General features: G+C 27.3%; 3 protein-coding genes across 6 annotated transcripts; 2 read left to right on the forward strand and 1 right to left on the reverse strand.

Annotated features, from left to right (window-relative positions):
- Positions 1–4,174: 4,174 nt before the first annotated feature.
- Positions 4,175–5,156, forward strand: LOC149032541 (cytochrome P450 4C1-like). The gene is made up of 3 exons (XM_089172556.1): positions 4,175–4,729; positions 4,815–4,884; positions 4,964–5,156. The coding sequence occupies exons 1-3, from the start codon at positions 4,552–4,554 to the stop codon at positions 5,103–5,105; spliced, it is 390 nt and encodes a 129-aa protein (XP_089028682.1). The 5' UTR covers positions 4,175–4,551; the 3' UTR covers positions 5,106–5,156.
- Positions 5,032–6,641, forward strand: LOC107065602 (cytochrome P450 4C1). The gene is made up of 7 exons (XM_015319446.2): positions 5,032–5,090; positions 5,200–5,268; positions 5,373–5,479; positions 5,563–5,631; positions 5,747–5,912; positions 6,007–6,183; positions 6,271–6,641. Exons 2-7 carry the CDS (start codon positions 5,223–5,225, stop codon positions 6,432–6,434), a joined length of 729 nt encoding a protein of 242 aa, XP_015174932.2. The 5' UTR covers positions 5,032–5,090; positions 5,200–5,222; the 3' UTR covers positions 6,435–6,641.
- A 3,428-nt stretch (positions 6,642–10,069) lies between these two features.
- Positions 10,070–22,928, reverse strand: LOC107065758 (synaptic vesicle glycoprotein 2C). Of its 4 annotated transcripts, XM_089172561.1 has the most exons (13): positions 22,621–22,928; positions 21,314–21,523; positions 21,127–21,183; positions 20,727–20,888; positions 20,241–20,403; positions 19,844–19,965; positions 19,467–19,705; positions 17,132–17,295; positions 16,270–16,447; positions 15,938–16,055; positions 14,975–15,134; positions 13,520–13,647; positions 10,070–13,053 (listed from the first exon to the last, which is right to left on the reverse strand). In XM_089172561.1, the coding sequence occupies exons 2-13, from the start codon at positions 21,360–21,362 to the stop codon at positions 12,989–12,991; spliced, it is 1,605 nt and encodes a 534-aa protein (XP_089028687.1). In that variant the 5' UTR covers positions 21,363–21,523; positions 22,621–22,928; the 3' UTR covers positions 10,070–12,988. The 4 variants fall into 4 exon arrangements, with proteins under 4 accessions (XP_089028687.1, XP_015175212.1, XP_015175211.1 ...); XM_015319726.2 differs by lacking the exon at positions 22,621–22,928 and having other exon boundaries at positions 19,467–19,678; positions 21,314–21,880; XM_015319725.2 differs by lacking the exon at positions 22,621–22,928 and having other exon boundaries at positions 21,314–21,875.
- Positions 22,929–25,010: the final 2,082 nt, after the last annotated feature.

A 25,010-nucleotide genomic window follows, 5' to 3' on the forward strand; every position in this document is an offset into this window, starting at 1 on the left:
TCCATTGCAAGTAAAATCCAGCCAAAGACCGCTTACAATAAACATTATAATTGTAATTAGTTTCTTTTTTTAACTTTCCTAATTAATATCATATTTTTTTTGTATTCTTCTTTTATCTATTTTATTTATAGAAACTAATTACTTTATAATGTTTCTTAATAAAATTTATATTTCTACAGATATACTACATCGATTAAATAATATTTATGCAATTTTTATTTTATTTCGTTTCAGAAAAAGATTAATTCTAATACAAGTGAAATTAGTAAAGTATAGTTACCGTTAGTCTATTGGTTAATAATTTTAATATAATTTTTATTTTATGTTGTTTCCGGAAAAAATTAAGTTTAATGTTATTTTTATTTTATTTTGTCTTAGAGAAAAAAATTAATTCTAATAGAAGTAAAATTTTAAAAATATAGTTCCCGTTAGTCCATCGGTTAATAATTTTAATGGTTTAACTTTATTCGGTTGTAATTTTAATGTTAATTTTATAATAATTTTTATTTTCATTTTATTTTCTTTCAGAAAAAGATTAATTCTAATGCCAATGAAATTAGAAATATAATATCTATCATATTTTCTAAGTAATGCATTCAATGACAAGTAATATCGAGTCAATGGTTTTTAGTTGTGTCCACATGAGATTATCCCTTTGTTTCTTAACATAAAACCCTTCATTCTCCCTTTCTCCTTCTTGTAGATAATCCCTTAAATTACGACCCCCGGAAAATAACATTTCGACTAAGAAAATATACTTGTGTGTTCCCCTTTGCAACGATAATGGCATGTCGAGGTTGGTCTACGTATCCGAGGGGTGCATTTCAATTGATTCAATTTCGCGAACTTACTACGTACAGCACAGCAATGGAGTTCGTTGACCAGGAACTTAAAGGTACAGGAAGAAAAGCTCACATTGGGAATGTCCTTCGAGGGTAATCATTCGTTCATTAAGATCATCATTGTCATTTGTCTATTGTCTCTTTCTACATTATCGCACAGTCACGTTTCCCTTTTTGTTTTCATAGAATTTCAAGAGAAATTCACCATATTCGCGTTTCATTTCACGATTCTTTGAAAACGATAAATGAGAGAAGAACGTGGGATTACTACGTAATATTTTGTCCTTGAAAATTAATCAATTTTTCTTTTTCTTATTCTTTTCTCAAAAGATCAATACTTTTGTAAAAAAAAAAACGAGTGTGAAATGATTTTACTTTGTAAAAAATTGTCAAACAAATCTTTCATCTTTTTCTTCAATTCAAATACTTTATCAAATTTTCGAGATTTCGTTTATTCTGATTTGTTTTTTTTTTTCTTTTTTTCTAGTAAAATAGTGGAAGGAAATGTTGAGTATTTCAGGAACGTTATTCTGGGGAAATATCGATGAGTCAGAGATGCAGGAATCATCCCCTGAGATGTTATGGTTATGTGTTATAATACATATGTGAACATCTACGCACAATCATGATGCCACACGTTTCGCATTAACATGAAATATCCGTGCACATAAAATCGGTGATTATACAAGTGATCTATCATTAAATCTTCATTTAATTGCTTGATTCGTATAATTTAGGAAGATAAGAGGTAATTGTCATAAATTAAATCCAACGCTTAATATTTATGTATGTTTATTGAAAATTACTTATAAAATCAAACAACACATTTCACATCTGTGATATAATTAATTACTGAATAAACGACCTCGAAAATTACCTAATATACGATAATGAACTAGCTTAAAGCGCGATATGTTAGTTGCTTAATCAAAAGCATTTCGAATTGTCGTTCATTTCAGGTAATATCATTAATTATCAAACGATCCGAGTTTGCGTCACGAGTTGTCAGACAGGTGTGTGTGTGTATGATCAAGTTTCTAACGTCACGCGAATCTGCTAAATAATTTCATTGATATGATATGATAGACGTTTCCTTGTTTATCGAATTATTGTTCGTTCAGTTTCTTTCTTTGTTTTTTTTTTTTTTTTTAATTAAATTCCATTGACGTAGATAGGAATTATTAATTATTGATAATTAGTGATTACGTATCTAGTATTTTTTTTTTTAATTTTAATTGTAATTATGAATTATATATATATATATATAATATAATTTTTACTTTATGATTTAAAGATGTTCAATCGGAAAATTGATAGAATTGCAAGGTCAAGGCTAAAACGACGTTACGCAGTTTATTACTTTCCTATTCGATATGTCTCTTTTGATGATGATAATATAGTTTGCGTTATTACAAGCCAAGCATTTTCGTAGAGGGATTGAACGTAATTCAAGCGTATGTAACACTATCGTATCTTTCTCATAGACAAGCTCGTCCGTGTACAATTAATTAATCGATAACTGACATTAAATGTCTAGGTAGGTGTCAAGACTTATTCAAAAATTGTATGCCTGATGTATGTTATATAATTGCATTTGTGTTTATCATTCGATAAACGATATTTTTTTCCTTCTTTTTCTTGAATATTTTTTGCTGATTTTTTAACGACAATTAATTGATCGATATTCTAAAAAAAAGAAAAAGAAACACATTTTCTAGGAAAAAAACGATTTTAATGATTTGAATATGAATGTTGTTAAAACATGCATTTTGCATAAATTGATTTTTTTTCTTAAGTACTTCGTTAATATCGTTCGTCTGATTTATGATCGATCGTAAATATCTAAAGTTGCTGACCCGTTCAAAAATTTTATCCCAGACGATCAAGGTTCTAATATTATGTACATTCTGAATTCTAATCAAAACATCCAATAGTCATTTGTTCATTTAATAAAAAGTTATTAGTTTTATGCACTGTTTACAAGCGTTCTATTCTGACAACGTAGAGAAAATAAAAGGGAAAAGATTGTTACCATTTTATATTCCTTGTATAAAAATAACATAAGCCCTTATCGTTAAATTTTAAAACAAAGTATCGCTTTTAGAAAAGATACTTCAGTATCAAACAATTTGCTTATTAAACAATCTTTAAACAAATTTTAAGGATTTTTGTATACATCAAGATTTAAATCTAATTACTATTAAAAATATTGAAATTCTGAGAAAAATCATGAAATTTCATTATACGTATGAAAGATTAATTGCAACCGTTTTTTAACTTGTCAATAATCTTTTTCTAAATGTAAAAAATATAACATATAAAACCTCATAATTTTACAAAATTATTATCCTATCTAATTAACAAATGAATTTTTTCTTTCTAGCAGATAAAAAAGCTACAACGTAAACGAAAATATCCTAACGAGTTCGTAATTAATCATTATAAGATGAAATGGTAAAACACGTAATAGGAATATGTAACAAATAGGACGAAAAAAAACGTGCAATCAAAGGTAAATTATTCTAATGAATAAATTTAACGTATTATCAGAATAGGCAAAACTATATGTTTTACATCGAATAATAAAAAAGTAAATTTTATATAAATTTATATAAAATTTATAATATTATATATTTTTAATTTATATAAAATAATTTATCGATATAAATATTGTTTCGATTTATACAATATATAATATTATAATAGTATTATATAAATAGTATAATTTATATGATATTATATAAACCGATGCATATTTATATAAATATGAAAAATAAATTAGTTTCCATCAGACAAATACAGCTTTTTTTCTCATTTCGTATAAACAAGTTATAAACATCCTTGAGAGACACAAGTACATAGTACAATCTTAGATTGCTTAAATAGGCTCTATGTTTTCTCACTTTTTCCTATTTTCTATCAAGATATAGAAGATACAAGAAGTCGTTGCGTAATAGTAATTTTATAACTGAACCATTCTTAAAAGAGGAGATTCAGCAGTATTTTTAAACCATTTACTCAGTTTATAATTTTTAATTTTTTTTTAATTAAACATGTGGTATATTATTAAAATTATTGCTTTAACAGTATTTGTAATTATATTATTCAACATTATTAAATACTTAAAAAATAAATTTCGGGAAATTAATATGGTGAAAAGTTGTCCAGGCCCTAAAGCTTATCCTTTGATCGGAAATTTATGTATGTTTCTTGGTGATTTGAAAGGTACATTTTTATTTCATATTAATAATATATACACTTCTGTTATTTCTATTAAATAAAATTGTCTTAGATATAACTTATAAATTCACGAAGTCATCTGTAACATATTCTTCACCTTGGCGACTTTGGATAGGCCCAAAATTAATCTTAATATTTGATGATCCTGAAAATATTAAGGTAAGATTCATATGAATTAATATCATTCTCTCTTTACAATTCGCTTACAAATGTTGAATTTTCTTTCAATCGTTGTATTTTATTGTTGATAAAATATGTTTATTTTCTTCTAGATTATATCAAACAATCCGTATGATTTTAAAAGAAGTAAACACTATGACTTTGTAAAACCCTATTTTGGTAATGGGTTGATTACAGCTCCAGGTAAATAATAGGTTAAGGTTTCTTTATGTTTTAATTACTAAATACAATATTTGAAAAACCAGCATAACAAATTAAAGTAACAAATATTATCTTATTTAAAGCGTCAATGTGGAAAATTCATCGAGCGATGTTAGGTCCAGTATTCAAACAAAAAATGTTTTCAACTTATATGGCCGGAGTAGTTAAAAATTCAAATATACTGGCAACTATTTTAGAAACTTATAATGGCAAAAACGTAGATATCATGAAAAATATATTGTCATGTACACTTAATATAATATTCGGTAAGATTTGAGAATTTTGGAAAGCTTGATAATAAACCGTCGTATTAAAATTTATTAAAAATTGATTTTTTGTTTCTACTGACAGATTGCCTATTGGATTGTAATTTAGATTTACAAAACAATTCGGAAATAAAATATGCCGAATACGCTGAGAAGTAATAATAAAGAAAATATTTATATACTTATAATATAATACAATATTATTTTATATTTATTTACTTTTACACTTAACAGAGGCATTGTCATTATTATGGAAAGGATGATGAGAATCTGGTTACATCCGGATTTTATATTTAACATTTCGCCTCAGAGAAAGCGATTACAGAAGCTTCGATTAAATATTGATAATATCACATACGAGGTACATGTAAAATGATTTTTCTTATTGTAATTGTCTTTTTTTATTAATAAATATTCTATAGCTAAGCAAAATAAAATCTTACTTACATAAATAATTTTCATTTGTGAAGATTATAAGGAAAAAAAGGAATTAATGAAAGAAGGTAATATTCTTCAAGAATCAAAAGGAGTTGATGAAAGTAAGAATAACAATTTTATAAAATATTCTAATGTTTATAAATTTATAAATAGTATACTTTTATACCAATACTAAGAAGTATATTATATTCTCTTGATAATAAAGATAAAATCAGAAGTCCATTTCTTGAGGTGCTATTAACATCACTTTACAAGGGTGGAGAATATTCCGAAAAAGATATTCGTGATGAAATGAATACATTCATTTTTGCAGTAAGTTTTATTTTTTTTAAATAAGATAAAGTTTTTTATTTTATCCATGAAAGATAATAGACATTTTATATTTTCTTTTTTAGGGAAGTGAAACTAGTGCTAATGCAATTGCATTCTTATTTTTAATGCTGGCAACATTTCCGAAAATTCAAGTACGCATAGATTAAAAATTAATTTATATTTGTCCTTATCTTTTAAAAGTTAAATATATTTCTATACAAAATTTGTATCACGTATCATGTATCACGTGGGCATTTTTGGTTGCAGAATCAAGCATATCAAGAATTATACGATATGTATGGTTCAAGTGATGATCCTATTACATTGGAAGATACTAAAAAAATGGAATATTTGGAGCGAGTCATCAAAGAAACTTTACGATTATTTCCATCTATTCCATTGATTGGACGAACTGCATCTAGAGATATGAAAGGTACATTTATAATAAAATATTTTCTATATATATTTTTTTCCATTGACATTACTATTTTATGTAAAAATAATGTGTAATTATGTATCGTCTAAAGTGAATGAGAATTTGGTTATACCGAAAGATTGCTATGTCCTTATTTCAATTATTGGTCTTCATCGAAAAGAGAAAAACTGGAAGAATCCTTTAACATTTGATCCGGATCGATTTTTGCCAGGAAACTTCGATAAAAAATATTTTCTACCATTTAGCCGAGGGATTAGAAACTGTATAGGTAATAACATATACTTATCTATTCTTGAAATAATATTTTAATGAATTGATCAGTTAATTACATGTTTATTGAATAATGCTCTTTTAGGACAGGATTTTGCTATGCTCGAAATGAAGATAATTGCTGCTACCATATTAAGAAAATTTACTCTACACACAGATTATGCAGTATCAATTGAAGATATTAAACTGAAATTTGGTATAACTTCGTATCCAGCAGAACCTATAATATTGCGATTTTGTAAAAGATGACATTATTCATTATTTTCAATACTATGCTTCCAATAAAACAATTGTTATAATTACCTGTACAAATAAAAAATCTATACTGTACATTTCCAGTTTTCATTTATAATATCTATATTCGTAATGTTAACTACAAAATATGCAATATTACAAATAGACTTAAGAATTATACACTTTAAAATAAAAATTAAGTATATAACAGGATAACTCGAGTAAAACTTAAGTTACTTTTATCAGCAAATTTCGTATAATAAAGATATTTAATTTTATTCGTTGAAGTAAAAGAATCATTTATAATCATTTATTTATTTTATATAAAATTTTTACTTTTTTCGCACTGTTTACAAGCGTTCTATTCTGACAACGAAGAGAATATAAAAGGGAAAAGATTGTTACCATTTTAAATTGCTTTTATAAAAATAATATAAGCCTTTATCGTTTAACATTAAAACAAAGTATCGCTTTTAGAAAAGATACTTCAGTATCAAACAATTTGCTTATTAAACAATTTTTAAACAAATTTTAAGGATTTTTGTATACATCAAGATTTTAATTTAATTACCATTAGAAATATTGAAATTTTGAGAAAAATAATGAAATTTCATTATACGTATGAAAGATTATTTGCAATCGTTTTATAACCTGTCAATAGTATTTTGCTAAATTTAAACAAAATTAACATAATAAAAGTCTCATAATTTTTTAAAATTATTACTAATCTTGATAACAAATGAATTTTTTTTTTCTAGCAGATAAAAAAGATACAACGTAATCGAAAATATCCTAATGAATAATTTCAATTTGAATTTCAATGGTAAAACACGTAATAAGAATATGTAACAAGTAGGACGAGAAAAAAACGTGCGCGATCAAAAGTAAATTTTTCTAACAAATAGATTTAATTAATTTTTTATCATAGTTTGCGTTAATACAAGCCAAGCATTTTCGTAGAAGGGATTGAACGTAATTCAGGTTACGTATGTAACACTATCGTATCTTTCTCATAGACAAGCTCGTCCGTGTACAATTAATTAATCGATAACTGACATTAAATGTCAAAGGAGGTGTCAAGACCTATCCAAAAATTGTATGCCTGATGTATGTTATACAGTTGCATTTGTGTTTATCATTTGATAAACGATTTTTTTTCCTTCTTTTTCTTGATTATCTTTTGCTGATTTTTTAACGACAATTTATTGATCGATATTCTAAAAAAAAAAAAAAAAAAAAAAACACACACATTTTCTAGGAAGAAAACGATTTTAATTATCCGTATATAAATGTTATTCAGTTCGTACGTGATCATATCAGAGTTTCGTTGAATTCCTCGTTTGAATTGATTTGACATTTCTTATTTGTGGAAAAAAAAAGTGAAGAAATGTATGAATAAAAGTTTTACTTAGGTTTTATTAAAGTGGCAAAAACGATTTTAATGATAGCTACATAATTTTCATTTTAGCTTAAATTATTATTACTATCTGTGTTTTTTAAATGAATTTCTTACTTTAGTTTCACGAATTAGGAATATTTAATATTTAATTTATATCCTAATATTGTTTTATTATCATTAGCAGACAGTTTTTATTGTGAGATTAATTATAATATTTTTAATTTAATTATCATTATCCTTTTCCTAATTCTTATAGATAAAGTCGTATCTATCGTCGATAATTTACCGACGTTTTTATGTCGGTAATTTCATTCTCTCTTTGTTATCGACTGCAAAATAGTTATTGTAATGTAATTATTAGTCGACAAAATAGTACCATTATAAAATGAATGTATGTATGTGAACAAAGATTTCACTTTTTGTGTAAAGAGTTTATCTTAGTTTGCACCGAGACCACCAGTGGGCAATAGTTGGTAAAATACTGTATTTTTTGATAATATTGTATTGTTCTTTAGTAGTACTGTACCTTTCTTTGATATTATTTTATCTTTCTTTGATATTATTTTACTGTCATCGCGTTGAGTACCTACTATCGTCCACTGTTAATCCCAGTGCTAATTAAGATGAATTTTTTACATGAATAATAACATTTCAATGTTCTAATATTTTCTATATTCTTTCCTTTTGCGGATAATCAATGTCACGTACAGTCGATAAAACAGTTTTACGTCGATAAAATTTTCTTTTTACTGTGCATACCATGTCTTAATTTCTTTTTTACAAGCTTTTAAATCATACTTCCTTTCCTTAAATTCCTTGTATTTTTAACTTTAACTTATATAACAAATGACAAAAATAAATAATTACACGTACTTTGTAAGGAATAGAATTTTCTTTCATTGATAAAAAAAAAAAAGAAAAAACAAAGTAACAAAATTACATATGAATAATTAGAATTTGTTGATTATAACTTTGATTGCGTTTCAGAGTCCTTTTTACTTTTAAAAAAAATTTTTTTTTTAAATACTTTTCATTTCTTCGATCATGTTATTCAGGACGTTGACCTTAGCATGGAAAAATCCAACGACGAACATGGTGCTTATTAATTTTCACGCGCATACTCTTAACGCTTACACGCTAGCGAACACACGTACTTCGAAAACGTATTCCGTGGTACAAGTCCTTGTTGCTCGGTCGCATAACTTTGCATAGCAATCGAGCTGTGGAACTTGCGCTCTATTTGCCACGATCCGGACTTTATAACACGGACGAGAGATTAAACCGTAGGAAATAGAGCCAAAGAAAAAGAATATGCATGGATAAGTTATAAATAGTTGTATATATATATTTACAACTAAAATTATCGATTAATGTGAAAGATTTCGTATGGTTGGTTTATTAACAAAAATTGTACGGTGTCCCATTTAGATCGACACATTTTTGTTACTTTTATTTTTTTTTTTTTAATTTTTTTTTTTTTGATTAAGAATAAAGAATATAATAATTATCAACACTTTGGTTACATTTGACGTATCAATACGTCATGCATTTATTTGGATAAAGACTTACATGACGTTTTGATACGTCATTGAAATTGAAACGAAATTTAATTAGTTTATTTTGATTTATTTCAAAGTAATGTGTGTGTGTGTGTGTGTAATTTTTATATTATTATAATTAATTATTATAATATGTAATATTATATTTAATATTCATTTAAATTAATTTAAATAAATTAATTATAATATAATTATAATATAAATTAATTTATATTATAATTTAATATAAATAATAATTAATATATTAACGATACGCATTACGTACGATATATTAATATATTAATATATTAATGTTAATATACGTTAAAATATTAAAATATATGTTTTATATTAATAAATAATTAAATTATATTTAATATAATTATATATTATAATTAATTTATATAATATATAATAAATTAATAATATATAATATAATAATATTAGGGCATAATTAGAATTAAGTATATTGTCAAGGGGAACGAACATGTAGGGAGGGCCTTCGGGGTAAACACCCCAAAGGGGTATACCTGAAATAAACTTCTTCTTCTTCTATATAATATAATAATAATATAAATTAATTATAATATAATTATATTAAATATAAGTTAATTATATGAAATTATAATAGAATTATATTAAATTATAATATAATTAATTAAATTATTATTAATTAATATTTCAAATTTTTATATAAATCATTTCATACAAAATATAATTGAATATTTTTATTAATTTAGTTAATGTTACAAGAATTATCATTGAAACGGGTGGCCCTGTAATCTCGAAAGGCAGGAAGGAAGGAAGGAAGGAAGTTACGTCGTTCTAAGTTCACGTTGGGAAGCTAATCTAATACCTAAACATCGTGTAAGTTTGGATGTTTATCTTTCTAGCAATATCGAAAGTTAGCTCTTCCGCACTTTGGATGCATTTCATGTGCATACACGTATGTATATATATATATATATATATATGTATGTGTATATGTATTTCAGTTAAGATTAGCTTTGAATATAGGTGGGTTTGTTAAAGGAAACATTGACGTACAACTACAATGATCGTAGAGACTTTTTCTATTAAAAAAAAAAAAAAAAAAAAAAAAAGACAAAATTGGTATTATTAATTGGTATGACAATTCGTATACGATGAAATGGAGATAACGATCGTACTAATTAACCACCACTGTAGACAACCTGTAATAACTACCTTATCTCAACGTACACGAGCTTGCATTAGATCATACAGCGGGATAAGTATTGCCACAACATTAAGCTGTTATCGCTTAATTTCCCATGAAATCCCATTAAACGAAAGCACACACACAACCTTGCTTATATTTTGGGTATATTTTCTCTTGGGAAGGGAAATATAACCTACATATATGAATATCGTTTTCTTTTTTCGAAACATTAAACAATGTTCTTAAAATATAATGAAAATAACACACGTTTATATGAAACACGTGTAACGAGTATACAAAACAAAAGAAAAAAGAAAGATACGAAAGGTTTTTTTTTCTTTTTTTCTTTTATATACAAGAATATTTCTCTACTTAATAAAAAAAAACAAAAACAAAAAAAAAGTTACAATATAATAATACAGTTATAAACAGTTACAGTATAATTATGATATCGTTTTATAAAAATTGCGGAATATTACAATACTAACGTAAAACTATGATTAAATATTACAACTAAAAATGTCAATTAATATTACGTTGATTAAAAAAAAAAAAATATAACAAATGTCTTCTTCTTCTTCTTTTTTTTTTTCTTCTTTTTTTTTTTTTAATTTTAAATGATATTTTTAATGAGATTTTTATCATACAAATAAATTTCGATCGAAAATATTACAATAAAGTTAAATTTATGATTGATTTTTCATGAACACGTTGAAAACATAGATAGATAATTATTTCAATGAATACGTTTAAACCTTTAACATTTACTAACAAATTATACATAAAATAGTGCTAGACGAAATAAAGTGGACTTTATTTTATATATACAGCAGTAATAGCAAACTAAGCTTTAGAAAATATCGTACGTTTAGTTCGCGCAATTGGAGAATTCGAGTCGAATGAACCGCACGCACGCGAGTGCATCGTTTGTAAACGAAGGGTCGAAGGGTGGCAAAGAAAGAGGAGTAGAAGAGCGGGAAAGGGACAGGGGGGGGGTAGAGAGAGAGTGGGGGGGGGAAGAATTGCAATGGAGAAACTGCATTCCGTAGAGAGATAACATCCGACAACGAGGAGAGAGGGACCATAGTTGTTATCCGGTATAATGATTTGCTTGGTGGAACTTTGCCAAGTGGGTCATTCTTGTAATTGTTGTCGCTTCGGTTGCCTTTCGAGAGTCGCGTTTTGCGAACGAAATGCAATTATCATGGACTAGAGAAAAGAGAGAGAGAGAGAGAGAGAGAGAGAATCTACGCAATACTATAAATCGTTCCAATTATATCTATACCAATATTTCTTCCTTTCATATATATATATATATGTAATATACTATGTATTAGGTAGACCGGAAAGTAATGTCGGTAAAACAAATACCCAATTTTGTATATTTTTTTGTAATCAATAATCGATCGATTTTCATCAATTTGATATTAAAAATTGGCATACTAGATGAAGAAAGGTTGTTAATGATAACAAGGTTGATTATGTTATTGATTAAAAATCTAAATTTGTTAGAAATTTATTTGTTGCAATTTAAGGTTAGGAGGTGACATTATTTTCCGGTTCACCTAAATATTATACTATTTTTGGTAATATAGTAATATAGTAGTATACTATAATAGTTATTATAATTAGTATATTATATATAGTAGTTTTTAGTAGTATAGTAATATACTATATATACTAAATATTATTTATTATTTATTATACTAATTATACTAAAATAGTATAATACTATTATATTATTTTAATAAAAAATTAAAAATTGATAATTAACAATTAATAATAATATAATTGAAATTATAAAAATAATATATATATATATATTATGAATATTAATATTTATTTAACGTCTTTTTTAACCCTGCCCCACCTTTCCTTCGTATTCCTAGTTTCATTTTGGTTAATCTCATATATGGTTTGTTACCCAGTCATAATAAAGTTATTGAAGTGTTGTTTTATATGACACATGGGATAAAAGTGTACAATTCTTTTGTCATGTATTTATTTTTTTGTTTTTTTTGTTTTTTTTTTTTATTAGGAAATCGACAAAAGCGTACGTTTGTCAGGTACATCCTACGAAAAATGTTTTTCACAGCCTGATACATGCCACTCATTCTATCATTCTCTTTCTTTCTTTCTTTCTTTCTTTCTTTCTTTCTTTCTTTCTTTCTTTCTTTCTTTCTTTCTCTCTTTCTTTCTTTCTTTCTTTCTTTCTTTCTTTCTTTCTTTCTTTCTTTCTTTCTTTCTTTCTTTCTTTCTTTCTTTCTTTCTTTCTTTCTTTCATTCAGTTATGTATCAAAACGCGATAAAAAAAAAAAATATATATATATATATTTAAATATGCATATACATATATATGTATATGTATATGTATATGCATCTTGTTGTTCAAAAATATTTCGTAGATATAAATCATTTTTATCTATAAAATCATTCGTAAGAATCTTGTTTGCTATGCGAAACTCTCTGGCGATGTCTTTATTGGTTTTGGAAGTAGAAACGTTACCAGGATGCAGACTAAAAAAATTGATTATCCATACATAAATAGAAATTATTTAATTTAGACTTTATTTAATCGTTTAGATACATCTTTAAAAAAAGAAAAAAAATATTATTTTACGATACTTATCTTATCTAAAAAAAATAAGCTTTATTATTTTTTTTATTTTTTTATTTTTTTTCAGAAAAAAGCAACAACAACAAAAAAAAAAGAAATAAAAATAAAAATATTATTCGTATTATCGCGCGATAAGTATAATTATAAAGATATTATATTCGAAGCGTGGTTGTTGTGTTGTTTCCCCTAATATTCTGTATATATATATATATTTATCATATTAATAGAATATGAAATAATAATAATAATAATAGTAATAATAATCATAATAATACGCGAGTATTAAACGAGATAAAGTAAGTATCGATTATAAAACAAAACATAAGATATAAAAAATATAAAAATGAATAAAATATAAATACTTACCTATGAAAAAACAGGCCAAACCGAGAAATGCTGCTAAACACTCGAAGTCAAGTAGAGCTGAGAAAATGACATTCCCCAATACGACTCCTAAGTTTCCGGAGGACGTGATAATACTCACGCTGGTGGCCCTTAAATTAATGCAACGATTCGGTTAACGGAGCACGTCGCGAACCTCTTGTATTTATAATGGCTTTTTATCTATCCTTATTTCACTGAAATGTAACCTGATAGAGAGAGAGAGAGAGACAGAGAAAGAGAAAGAGAAAGAGACAAAAAAATACCGAAAGAATGAAAAGAAGGAACGAGAGAAAGAGAAAGAACAGAAAAAATGAAGAAAGAAAAAAACCTTTCTCGTTTTCTCACGAGATTAATTCTATTTAAAAACGAGGCAAAGTATGGAATAACTAAACGATTAGACTTATTTTACATTAGGGGATTATCGTTATTTTTAATCGATCAACTTTTTTCATTTTTCTTTGAATTCTACATTTTTCGAAATTTTGTCTATCAATCGAAGTGTATTAACCCATTACCCGCCAATGATGGCTCTTTTTTTTTGTGGACGCATATTGAAATTGTTTTTTTTTTTTTTTTTTAATAATTGCAACTTCAGAATGAAATATATTCGTTAAAATTATGAAATTGTACTTTGTGCTTCATGAAAATATTACAAATTCATACTATTGTATTTTAAATCAATAATTAATGATATTAAATAATTATTATATTTAAATAAAAACAACAACAACAACAAAAACAATAGTTGGAAAAATAGTTCTATTTGGATTAGTATGAATATCATTATACAGTTAATTTAATTTTCTTTTTTCTTGCATTTTCGTGATTATAACGGATAATATAAATTAAAGTATAGAAAAACAAAAATTATTGTATTTTAAATCAATAATTAATGATATAAAATAATTATTATATTTAAATAAAAACAAAACAAAACAAAAAACAATAGTTGCAAAAATAGTTCTATTTGAATTAGTATGAATATCATTATACAGTTAATTTAATTTTCTTTTTTCTTGCATTTTCGTGATTATAACGGATAATATAAATTAAAGTATAGAAAAACAAAAATTATTGTATTTTAAATCAATAATTAATCATATAAAATAATTATTATATTTAAATAAAAACAAAACAAAACAAAAAACAATAGTTGCAAAAATAGTTCTATTTGGATTAGTATAGATATCATTATACAGTTAATTTAATTTTCTTTTTTTTGCATTTTCGTATTGTGGCAGGTAATGGGTTAACGAAAGATTAAAAAAATAAAAACAGTAAATAAATGGTTAAATAAAAAATGTTGGTAAAAAAAAAAAAAAAAGAAATGAATGATGTAGAAGATTATATAGCGATCTGGATTGAACCGCTTACGAGATAGATAAAGTTTATAAGATGAGTGTATCTATAATACTTTTTTATTTGCTAGGTATTTACCTTAATGGGATAGGAATAACGTCGGCATTCACCGAGGTAACGATATTACTCGCTATTCTTGATGTCACGATAACGGCGGCTGCTAACGTCAGCATATAGGGAGGTGCCTGTGCCCAATTTATTCCAAAACTGCTTGCCAGTGATATCAGGAAGGCCACAACTGCAACAGTAGCATCTGTTAATCCATGGATTTAAACCAAGACGTTATTTCGAATTGTCCCCCTTTTCATTCTATTATTCAAATTCTATTCTATTATATCAAAATTCAATGTCACATTGTTGATTTTCAATGAACTTCAAAATTACTGAACCATTTTTTTTTATTTTGTGTGATTTTTTTTCAATTTATTATAGTATTGGGATCTCTGGCAGGGGCGTGACGTAGCAATTCGACCTATCTATTCTAATTTTGTATTTAGCCACCAGATAGCGTATTCAAGTGCTAGAGATCCCAACATAGGATTGTTTTTATTAGGGATTATTTTGTATTTTTTTTTTTTGCTAATTTATGAATTTATTATTTAAAGGTTATCTAGGTCTCTAGGTTGTTTAAGTATTCAATAGATGGCGGTGTATTTCAATGTACATACGACATAACCTTACTTTTTCTATTTTTTGTGTGTGTATTATTATTTTATATATTCCATTATATTATGATATTATTTTGTGCATTGTTATAATTTACTAAATAGTTTAGAATTAAATTAAATCAACACACTTCATAAGAAAGCCACAGCAACGTGTGGTCGGAGTATCCTAGTGAATATATAAATTATTAGGTGAGCTCTCGGTATCTTAATTGGATTAGACGTATCTACGTTAATTAGATAAGATTACAATAGATTTTTGAAAATTAATTGAAAGATTTTATATATTAGTCTTATCAGAAATACAAAAGATGATTGTTCTAATATACAAAAGAGTCTTTTGTTGAAAAATTAAATATGAAATATAAGTACTTACATAAAATAATTCTTTTTCGTAATCTATTGGTCATAATAAATCCTACGAGAAAACCAAATAGTACAGCTGACGAGGCAATGATCGTTGAATTTTGATAAACGGATGGATTAATTTTCCACTAGAAAAAATAAAATAAACATAATTACACACGCAATATAATATAGGTACAGAAATCGTTTAATTAACAATAAGAAAACGTGTTAATAATTATTATCAAATGATCGGTGTGATATCGTTGTGTAAACTAAAAGTGTACGCCTTGTCTCGATTATCTCGTATCTTTCGAGCAAAAGAGTTAATCTTGCTAGTTTGTATCGTCAATTTATTCTCACCTCGAAGCATGCATCGTCAAAGTTTGTACAATTTAAATATGGTCTGCCAGGTTTAGCAGCATGCCGATCCAACATTTCACATATCGTTGGAGCTCTTCCGGCAGGTTTCCAATGTTCGTAATCATAGTTGTTTAAAATGATGAACATATGTGGTACCCATAATCTCATAGTATTAAAACTGTAAGAATATACATATATATCTTTCAACTCGTATCTTTCTACATTATTACATATCTGTAATGTATTAACGATTATAACATGACAAATAAATATTATGTCTGTAAAATATTAAACTTCATATTAGGGGTACCGACAAGTAATCAAACATTTTTCAATGAGTACACTCACATTTAGTTTGTGTCAATGAACAATCGAAAGACATTTTACAAAAGGAATTGAATAGTTTTCTTTACGTAAGGCAAAAAGTGTTTGAAAATGATGAAACAATTTTTTGTTGATTAACATTTAAAATTTGTTCAATAAATAAAAAGACAAATATTGATTACTTTTCGGTCCCCCTAATATATATTTATCGGTATAATTGTATCTTTTAATAAAAAGATATTTTATTTGTACTAATTTTTATCTTCATTTAAAGCATATTATATATACTTATTTGCAATATACTCGAATATCATTTACATCATTTTCCTATTAAAATATATTTTTTTCAGACGTTATTAAAACACACAAATACACACATACTTAAAACGATATATACTTATTAAACATTTACGATATTTTAATGGTAATTATTTGAAATGAAGAGAATAAAAATAAAGAAATGCAAGAAGGTGAATGACAGTTTGACAGTTTGCATTGGGGAGTATTATTATTATTATTCACACATACACACACTTACCCTAGCATACTTCCAAATTGTAGAAAAGTTAGGACGGAGAAGGCTGACAGATAAGGTGCCGAGAACAATAGTTTAGTGTTGTAAAGGTCGATCCGAATTTTTTCGAGACTTGCCCTTAACGTCGGCCGTGGTAATTGCGACTTTTGGACGAGCAACGTTTTTATCTGTAAAACGAACGTCGAGAGGAGAGAACAATGGGATACCGTCTAAAATACAGTCGGTGAATTATACATATCCCGACGTTTGAACCCCCACCCCTCCTCCTCCTCCTCCCCTCGTAACACGCCCGTAGTACCGGTATCTAAATGTTCTATTCGCTCGGAAAATCCGATTTTTCGCGTTTCTCTCTGTTTTCTCGAGTCATACGTGGCGATCTCACCTCCCTTTTTTTTTTCATCCCTTTTTCTCGCCACGTGCTTTCTCACTGGACGATACGGTAAATAAAAAATGTCGTTTGTTTTCCACGTACGAGGAGGAGGAGGAGGAGGAAGAGGTGAGTGGGGAAGGGGATATCTCTTTTTCTCATGGTCGTTTGTTAAAAAAGTATCAGGGAAAGAGGTGTAGGAGAGAACGAAAAAAATATATGAATCACACACGCGTTATTTTCGTCCTATCATAGGCGGAGAGAAGAAACTCGTTGACAATTTAAAACGACTGATAAGACATTGTTCACGTCGTTAATCTTAATACGTCATTATAATAAATCAGTTGGAAAATATTATATTACCTCGGTAAATTATTTCGATTTGTTCTCGTTCATTTGTACGTTCGTTCGTTCGTTCGTTCGTTCGTTCGTTCGTTCGTACGTTCGACGAATGATTTATCGTTAATTCATTTATTAATAATTTATTAATTATGCATTTAGGATATATATATATATATATATAATATTCTAATATTTGTACAATATGGTAGTAAACTTCTCGAGGATTCAATTTTCAATAAAGTATTGTTTATATTAATTATGTGAATATTTATTAATGTAATATTTTTGGTAATATTTCAATTATTAGATATTTAAGCAGATAATATTCGTAAGAGAGGTAGGTGGGGTGGTGGTGGTATTCTTATTTAATGTCTAATCTTTTACGGAAAATGATTCTGTGGAAAATACGTGAGAGAAAGAGAGAGAGAGAGAGAGAGAGAGAGAGAGAAAGTAAGAGAAGAATGTGAAAATTCAGACGATGGCTAAATATTCGTAGCTTCGTCGGTAGGAATGTCAGAAATTTTGATTATTAACGCGATCGTTCGTCCGTAAACGAGTCCCATGAGATACTACGAGAGCGTAATATTCAGTAATTTACGAGCATTGATTAAACCACGTCGTTAAAATAGTCTCTATTACCCATGCTTCTTCATTATGACGTACGTTGAATGACGAGTTAACGTTAAAGTTATCGCAAATGATTTTTTTCTTTTTTTTGTTTTTCTTATTAAATTTTCTAACGAAATTTTCCTAACGATTTTTATTAGGATAAAATCGTGAAACGGAGGAAAATGAATGAAATTCGTTGGAAATTGTGGGAGGGTAGTACGAATAAGAAAGGAGAGAGAAATGTGATAAAAAGAAAAGGAAGAAAGATTTCGAAGAAGCTCGCGAAAAGAAAAGTTATTTCCTTACTATCGCGTGCTACCGTTATAATTACTTTTACGATCCACGAACTAGGAAAACTTTTCTTCCTATCTTTTCTTTCCTTTTCTTTTCTTTTCTTTTCTTTTTTGTTATGTTCTTCACGTTAACAGTTCGCGTAAATTCGATTTTGTTAAAGGAAGGGTTCGATAAAGTTTACGCGTGTTAGGTGAAACTTTTGCGTTAAAACTCGTCTTTAATTAACCGATCGACATGATAGGAGAAAGATATACCGGGTGAGTCGATAACAATTGTTTTTATGAAAAGAAACAAACAAAAAGTAAGTTTATGTTTGATTTTATAGTTAAGAAGAAGAAATGATTGATAATTAACCCCTGTCGGTCATAAGTTACGTGAAAAAGTTATTTACAAATAAAAATATTTTATTTAATAATTAAATAATTAATAATCTTATATATTTGTAGTAATCCTTTTTCTTCAAAAAAAAAAAAATAAATAAATAAATCATTTATAATTAATAATCAATTATTCTAATAATATTAAACAATTTTGTTGCATAATTTACCGAAACCACTTACAACTTACAATCAGTGAGAATCATCAATATAAAAATCTGACGACCGATAAGGGGTTTTTTTTTCTCTTTTTTTCTTTTCTTATTGAAAAATATATAATCGTAATAATTTAATTGTTGTTGACCCAAGTCTGTATAACATCTACATATCGATTAATTACGAACCTTACCGGGAACGTATCGGCCGGTTTTCGGGTGTTCATGCAGTACATCCTACGAAATAGTTTCAAAGCAACATCCTGTCTTCCCATTTCCATCAGGTGTTTCGGACTTTCAGGTAACATGCTAGCTGTCACAAATCCGAGAACAGGTGGTATTGAACAAATCAGCAAGTAAATTCGCCAGCTGTTGTAAGTTTTACCGAATACATCGACTTCCAATTCTAGGGGTAGGATATTGAAACCCAAAGCTATATATATATACATTGAAACAATAAATTATTAATAATAATCAATAAAAAATATATTAATTATGAATATCAATATTATTATCGAATGAAATCATTTCAATTAGTTACTATACGTAGAAATAAATTGTATTTTCTTACCTGCCGGTACGATAGTTCCCATTGAAAACACAAAACCAGACCAAGCGGCAAAACGTGCTTTGTATGTTGTAGAATGAAATTCTGTTAAGTATCCCATTACCATCGATGGTGGACCACCTCCTCTGAAATTTTCCACATATATGTGTATACATATGTATATGTATTGTAATTATATGCGATATAACATACGCAAACAGCAAAAATAGAGTTGCATCGAGTACGAATTAGTGAGTATAACCTCAGGCAAGATAAGAAAATGACTAAGCTTGCGAAACACGAGGAAAAATTCTATCTACGTGTGTGTATATGTTTCATTTGTCGCATGTTAGGTATTTCTATCTTTTCCTATCACCTTCTATATTATTTTTCTTCTTCTTCTTCTTATTTCTTTACTCACATAATGCCGCTGATAAATTTGATGAGTAAAAACACGTGGTACGAGTCTACAGCAGTGCTCAGTATATTTAGGATGGAATTTGCTAGTAAGCCAAGAACGAACAAGGTCCTTCTACCTACGTAGATTGTCACGTAATCCCACAACGAAGCAGTGGCCAACATTGCTGTTGGGATATAACATAAAAATAAATAAATAAATAAATAAGCCTTTTACAAATATCAATTTTCTTAAAAAGATCATTCAACTTTTTAATACATGAGGAAAGAAGTCTTTTTTTTATATTTTATCTTACTTTAGTCGGAGTAATTTGAAAAATAATTTGATTATTCTGTCAAACGAATACGTTCTCATTTGAACTATGTTACGTTAATGCTATTTATCTTATAAATAATAAGTATATTTTCCGATGGTTAAGCGCAATAACGAAAGATAATGCAAATGAAAATTATAATTAATGGATTATTTAAAAAATAAAAATTGTGTTACCTATAAATGGGAATGCTATGAGAACGCCTTTTCGAAAAAATGTTAGTTGCAAGTCGCATTCTGCTGACGCTAAAATAAATGCCGGTGATGTTGTGTCAAATAGTGCAGTCCACGCGATTGGCACTGCTGCCACGAATAATAAAATGTTGAATAATCCAAAACCTAAGAATAAATATTTGGTTTGCATTTAAAAACTTGTAGAAACATATTTCGATAATTTAAACGTTTGACAAAGTTGGATAAATCGTTTTTTAATTAATGAAATTAATTAACAAAATATGAGAATGTGAACCTTATAATAATACGACGAATAGTAATTCATTATTATCTTTTAATAATTATTAAGGATACATAAATACTTTCATATTTATAAATAATAATTATCGATGAGAAAACGTACCGGTAACCGAAATGGCTTTTTCATAATTGGCGGGTTCATCGACATTGTTGACGTTACCTTAAATAATGCGTAGAACGTGAAATATTATTCAGAAGAATTAATTAAAAAAGAAAATAATACAAATAACATATCATATGACAATATCAATTATGCAAATGTAGAACAATTGTGAGATTGATTCTCTTACCAGTTATAGTAGAGACCTTATTATTCTCCTCTGATGTTTCTCTGACCATATCCAAAGATCAAGGAGACAATAAGTTTGACGATGAAAATGAAAATGATTAACACGATGAAGAAGTAGAAGAAGAAAATCGTTCGATCCAGTCGAACGCTTCCACGCGTTATACAACAATATATATATTTGAATTATATATAAAATCGAAGATGGATGAATCTGTTGAAACAGATGAAATAAATCCGTGACGATGAATCCAAACGAAGAATAGAGAGAGAGAGAGAGAGAGAGAGAGAGAGAGAGAAAGTCCCGGTCACCCTTTTTTTCTTCTCTCGCGTAGCAAAAGTTGACAAATATAATTTCTTCTTGTGTATTGAAATCTAAAATGTTGAATTATTAGAAAAAAAAAATTATTTATTTACGTGATGTAACACGAACGACATTTTTGTTTAAGATTCGCGAGAGTGAGCGAGAACGGGACTCCTCCTCGACAAAAAAAAAATCACTTCGAGAAACACTCGATAGCAAGAAGGAGTGAGCTTTACTGGCAACTGTCCCGTGTGTTCGAAACCTAAAGCCCACCACCCGACACACACACACGTACACACATACACACGCACAGTGTCTGCGACTTGCCAATAAAAACGGGTCAAACGATTCAATTGATACGCACGCACACACGCATGCACTCACTCACTCACGAGCATCTTCTTAAGTTACTTTTAATCATTTCAAAGACCAAACCAAAAATGTTTAGGGAATCCCTCTACTTTTTTTTTTTGTTAGTTGATAACAAATATAAACAGGTTTTGAACAGTACTTAACAAGCTATTTTTGTATGATATATGATGATTTTTTGTGTCCTTCTCTTTCTTTCCTTCATCGTTCTATTTTTTTTCGCTCTCTCTCTCTCTCTCTCTCTCTCACTCTCTTTCGCTTTCCCTTTCACTTTTAATTAATCGTTTTTTTTTTGTCAGGGTTACAGATAAAAAAAACAGCTTTAAATTAACTCTACAAATGATTCCATATTTATGTCGATTAATAATGAATCGTATTATTATTGTGTAACATTATTGATATATAGTTGACAAAGAAACTAAATAAAATATTAAAATGAACGTAAAGCGTGACACTACTACCATTCAATGAATTATCGCGATTAGATCATATGATGATGACACGTGACAATGTTAGTAACCATACATACTAGCATGATTTGTAGCAATGCGTTTGGTATCTTTGGTTATATTAGTTTCTTCTTTGATTACGTCAACTATATTACACGTTGTAAAAGATCACGTTGATTTACACTTTACCACGTTACTTGTATTTGATTTTCATTTGCACCGTTATAGAAATGGAACATCGATATTCCTCGTTGGGTATTATGCAGGTATCTTAAGAAAATCCAATTTGAATTCTCTTGCTTCCGTAAATACTGTGATATATAATGACGTCATTAATATGTGATCATCTAATATTACAATCGTTTATCTTGAAAATATGATAATATCACGTGAGTAATATAGATCTATCTTGTGTGATATTCGAAAAGGGGAATAGAAATCTAATCGATAAAATAATCGATCCGAGTTTTATAACATTATGATCCGTAACTATGTACACATATGACTATTTATCTGAACGTTCCAGAAAGAACTGAAAAAGATAAGTTTTCTTACGGTGAATGGATAACCGACAGATTTCGCTAACGTCGTTTAACGTCAGATTTCTTAAGAAATCTTAAGAGATCTTAAGATCGGAAAGATTTTCCTCATTTTTTTTTTTTGTCATTGTCTTATCTGTTTATTGTCGTTATAAAGAAGTATCGATTATATTTGATTCGCTACTTATTGTAAGAGACAGACACGTTAATCGGTATCAAGATGATTGAGAAACGTAAACAGATATTATTACTGACAAAAAAAAAACTCAAATCTCTGGATATTATTAGACAAATTACTATTTACTTAATGATCTAACGAATGATAATGGTAATTAATAAATCGTATAAATTGATGCAAATGTTGCAATATAATTAATTTGTATATTTTTCTTTAATCTTTTTTTTCTTTCTATCTCTTTAAAAGATATGGATAAAAATATTGTTTGCCTACTGTTGTTAATTCGATAAAATCTTTATTAATAACTAGAAATCGATTGATAATAAAAGATCGTTTGATACTTTTTATCGTTACTGTAAGAGGCTTAGCATTTTTTTTTGCGTTAGTGGAAAAGCTTGACTTTTCTTTTTATAATAAAACTGGTATTTTTTTTAAATTATTATTTATATTATTATAGTTATTAATATATTAATAGTTGTTATATAGTATATTATAGTTAGTTATACAGTATATTAATAATTATTTATATTATTAATATTTTTCTAGAAACTAAACGGATCAATCAAATGTTAAAATATTTCATATTTAACAAAATATTCTTTTTTGAAGTATAAAAAAAAATATTTCTAAAGTTATTCTAAACGTTAATCAAATATTGGGAATTGTTATACAGTATTTATTAATAGTTATTAATATTTTTCTAGAAACTAAACGGATCATTCAAATGTTAAAATATTTCATATTTAACAAAATATTCTTTTTTGAAGTATAAAGAAAAATATTTCTAAAATTATTCTAAACGTTAATCAAATATTGCGAATTGTTATACAGTATATATTAATAGTTATTTAGTTATTAATATTTTTCTAGAAACTAAACGGATTATTCAAATGTTAAAATATTTCATATTTAACAAAATATTCTTTTTTGAAGTATAAAAAAAAATATTTCTAAAGTTATTATAAACGTTAATCAAATATTGCGAATTGTTATACAGTATATATTAATAATTATTTATTTATTAATATTCTTCTAGAAAATAAACATATCATTTAAATGCTAAAATGTTTAACAAATATTTTTCTTTAAAGTATAAAAAAAAATATATATATATATATATATACCTAAAAGTATTGTAAACGTTAATCAAATATTGCGAGTTGTTTTGTTTATCCAAGCGAAAAAGGCCTCGAGGGGGTTATAAAAGGGTTAATTACTAATAATATTCCTGAGTAGTAAGCTTGTGAAATTACAAACTAACAATCTCAGTTGTGGTCATACAACGTTTGTGAGATGGTTAATTAGTATCGAAAAGAGAGAGTTGAAAGATGGAGCTGGTATGCTCGGCAAGCATCCCCCAAAGGCAATAGCACGTTCCCGCTTAAACATAGAAACGGAAACGGAAACGGATATTTGATTCGGTGTTAGGTCGTGGGTAGCCTTTGGCCCATTTTCGGCAGTTCAAACCAAAGTGTGCCTGACCCAGTTGACAAGAACACGAGAGTGCCATTCAATTTCTAGCCGAGAGTACGGAAAACGAGATTCTGAAAATCAGCTTGGTCTTCAGCAGCTTTCCACTTTGTCACGTGTACATTTGTTAAACTTTTTCAGTTTATCTCTATTTTTTTGTTCTTTTTTTTTTTTTTTTTCAAATGGTATACTACTTAAAAGCATTCACATATATGTATACTATAGTTGTCATAGTTGTATAATGGAAAATTTCTTCTTCTTCTTCTTTTTATTTAATAATCAAAGTATAATTTTCATCTTAAAATAAATCATCAAGGTGTAACGTGAACAATTTTCAAATAAAAAAAAAAGCATCGTTTCGAGATAAAAAAAAAAAAAAAGAAAGCAAAACT

The sequence above is a fragment of the Polistes dominula genome, unplaced genomic scaffold, assembly GCF_049000335.1.
Source record: "Polistes dominula isolate Pdom_NZ unplaced genomic scaffold, Pdom_raw_medaka contig_23, whole genome shotgun sequence".
NCBI classification, from domain to species: domain Eukaryota; kingdom Metazoa; phylum Arthropoda; class Insecta; order Hymenoptera; family Vespidae; genus Polistes; species Polistes dominula.

What these genes read in the sequence shown, in the direction of transcription:
- LOC149032541 (XM_089172556.1), top strand. Translation starts at nt 4,552, where the DNA reads ATGTGGAAAATTCATCGAGCGATGTTAGGTCCAGTATTCAAACAAAAA. An exon ending in TACACTTAATATAATATTCG is followed by an intron (nt 4,730 to 4,814) that starts GTAAGATTTGAG and finishes TTCTACTGACAG; the next exon opens with ATTGCCTATTGGATTGTAAT. An exon ending in TATGCCGAATACGCTGAGAA is followed by an intron (nt 4,885 to 4,963) that starts GTAATAATAAAG and finishes TACACTTAACAG; the next exon opens with AGGCATTGTCATTATTATGG.
- LOC107065602 (XM_015319446.2), top strand. Translation starts at nt 5,223, where the DNA reads ATGAAAGAAGGTAATATTCTTCAAGAATCAAAAGGAGTTGATGAAA. An exon ending in CAACATTTCCGAAAATTCAA is followed by an intron (nt 5,632 to 5,746) that starts GTACGCATAGAT and finishes TTTTGGTTGCAG; the next exon opens with AATCAAGCATATCAAGAATT. An exon ending in TGCATCTAGAGATATGAAAG is followed by an intron (nt 5,913 to 6,006) that starts GTACATTTATAA and finishes TATCGTCTAAAG; the next exon opens with TGAATGAGAATTTGGTTATA.
- LOC107065758 (XM_089172561.1), bottom strand. Translation starts at nt 21,362, where the DNA reads ATGGTCAGAGAAACATCAGAGGAGAATAATAAGGTCTCTACTATAACT. An exon ending in CATAGCATTCCCATTTATAG is followed by an intron (nt 20,404 to 20,726) that starts GTAACACAATTT and finishes ATATCCCAACAG; the next exon opens with CAATGTTGGCCACTGCTTCG. An exon ending in AAATTTATCAGCGGCATTAT is followed by an intron (nt 19,966 to 20,240) that starts GTGAGTAAAGAA and finishes GGAAAATTTCAG; the next exon opens with AGGAGGTGGTCCACCATCGA.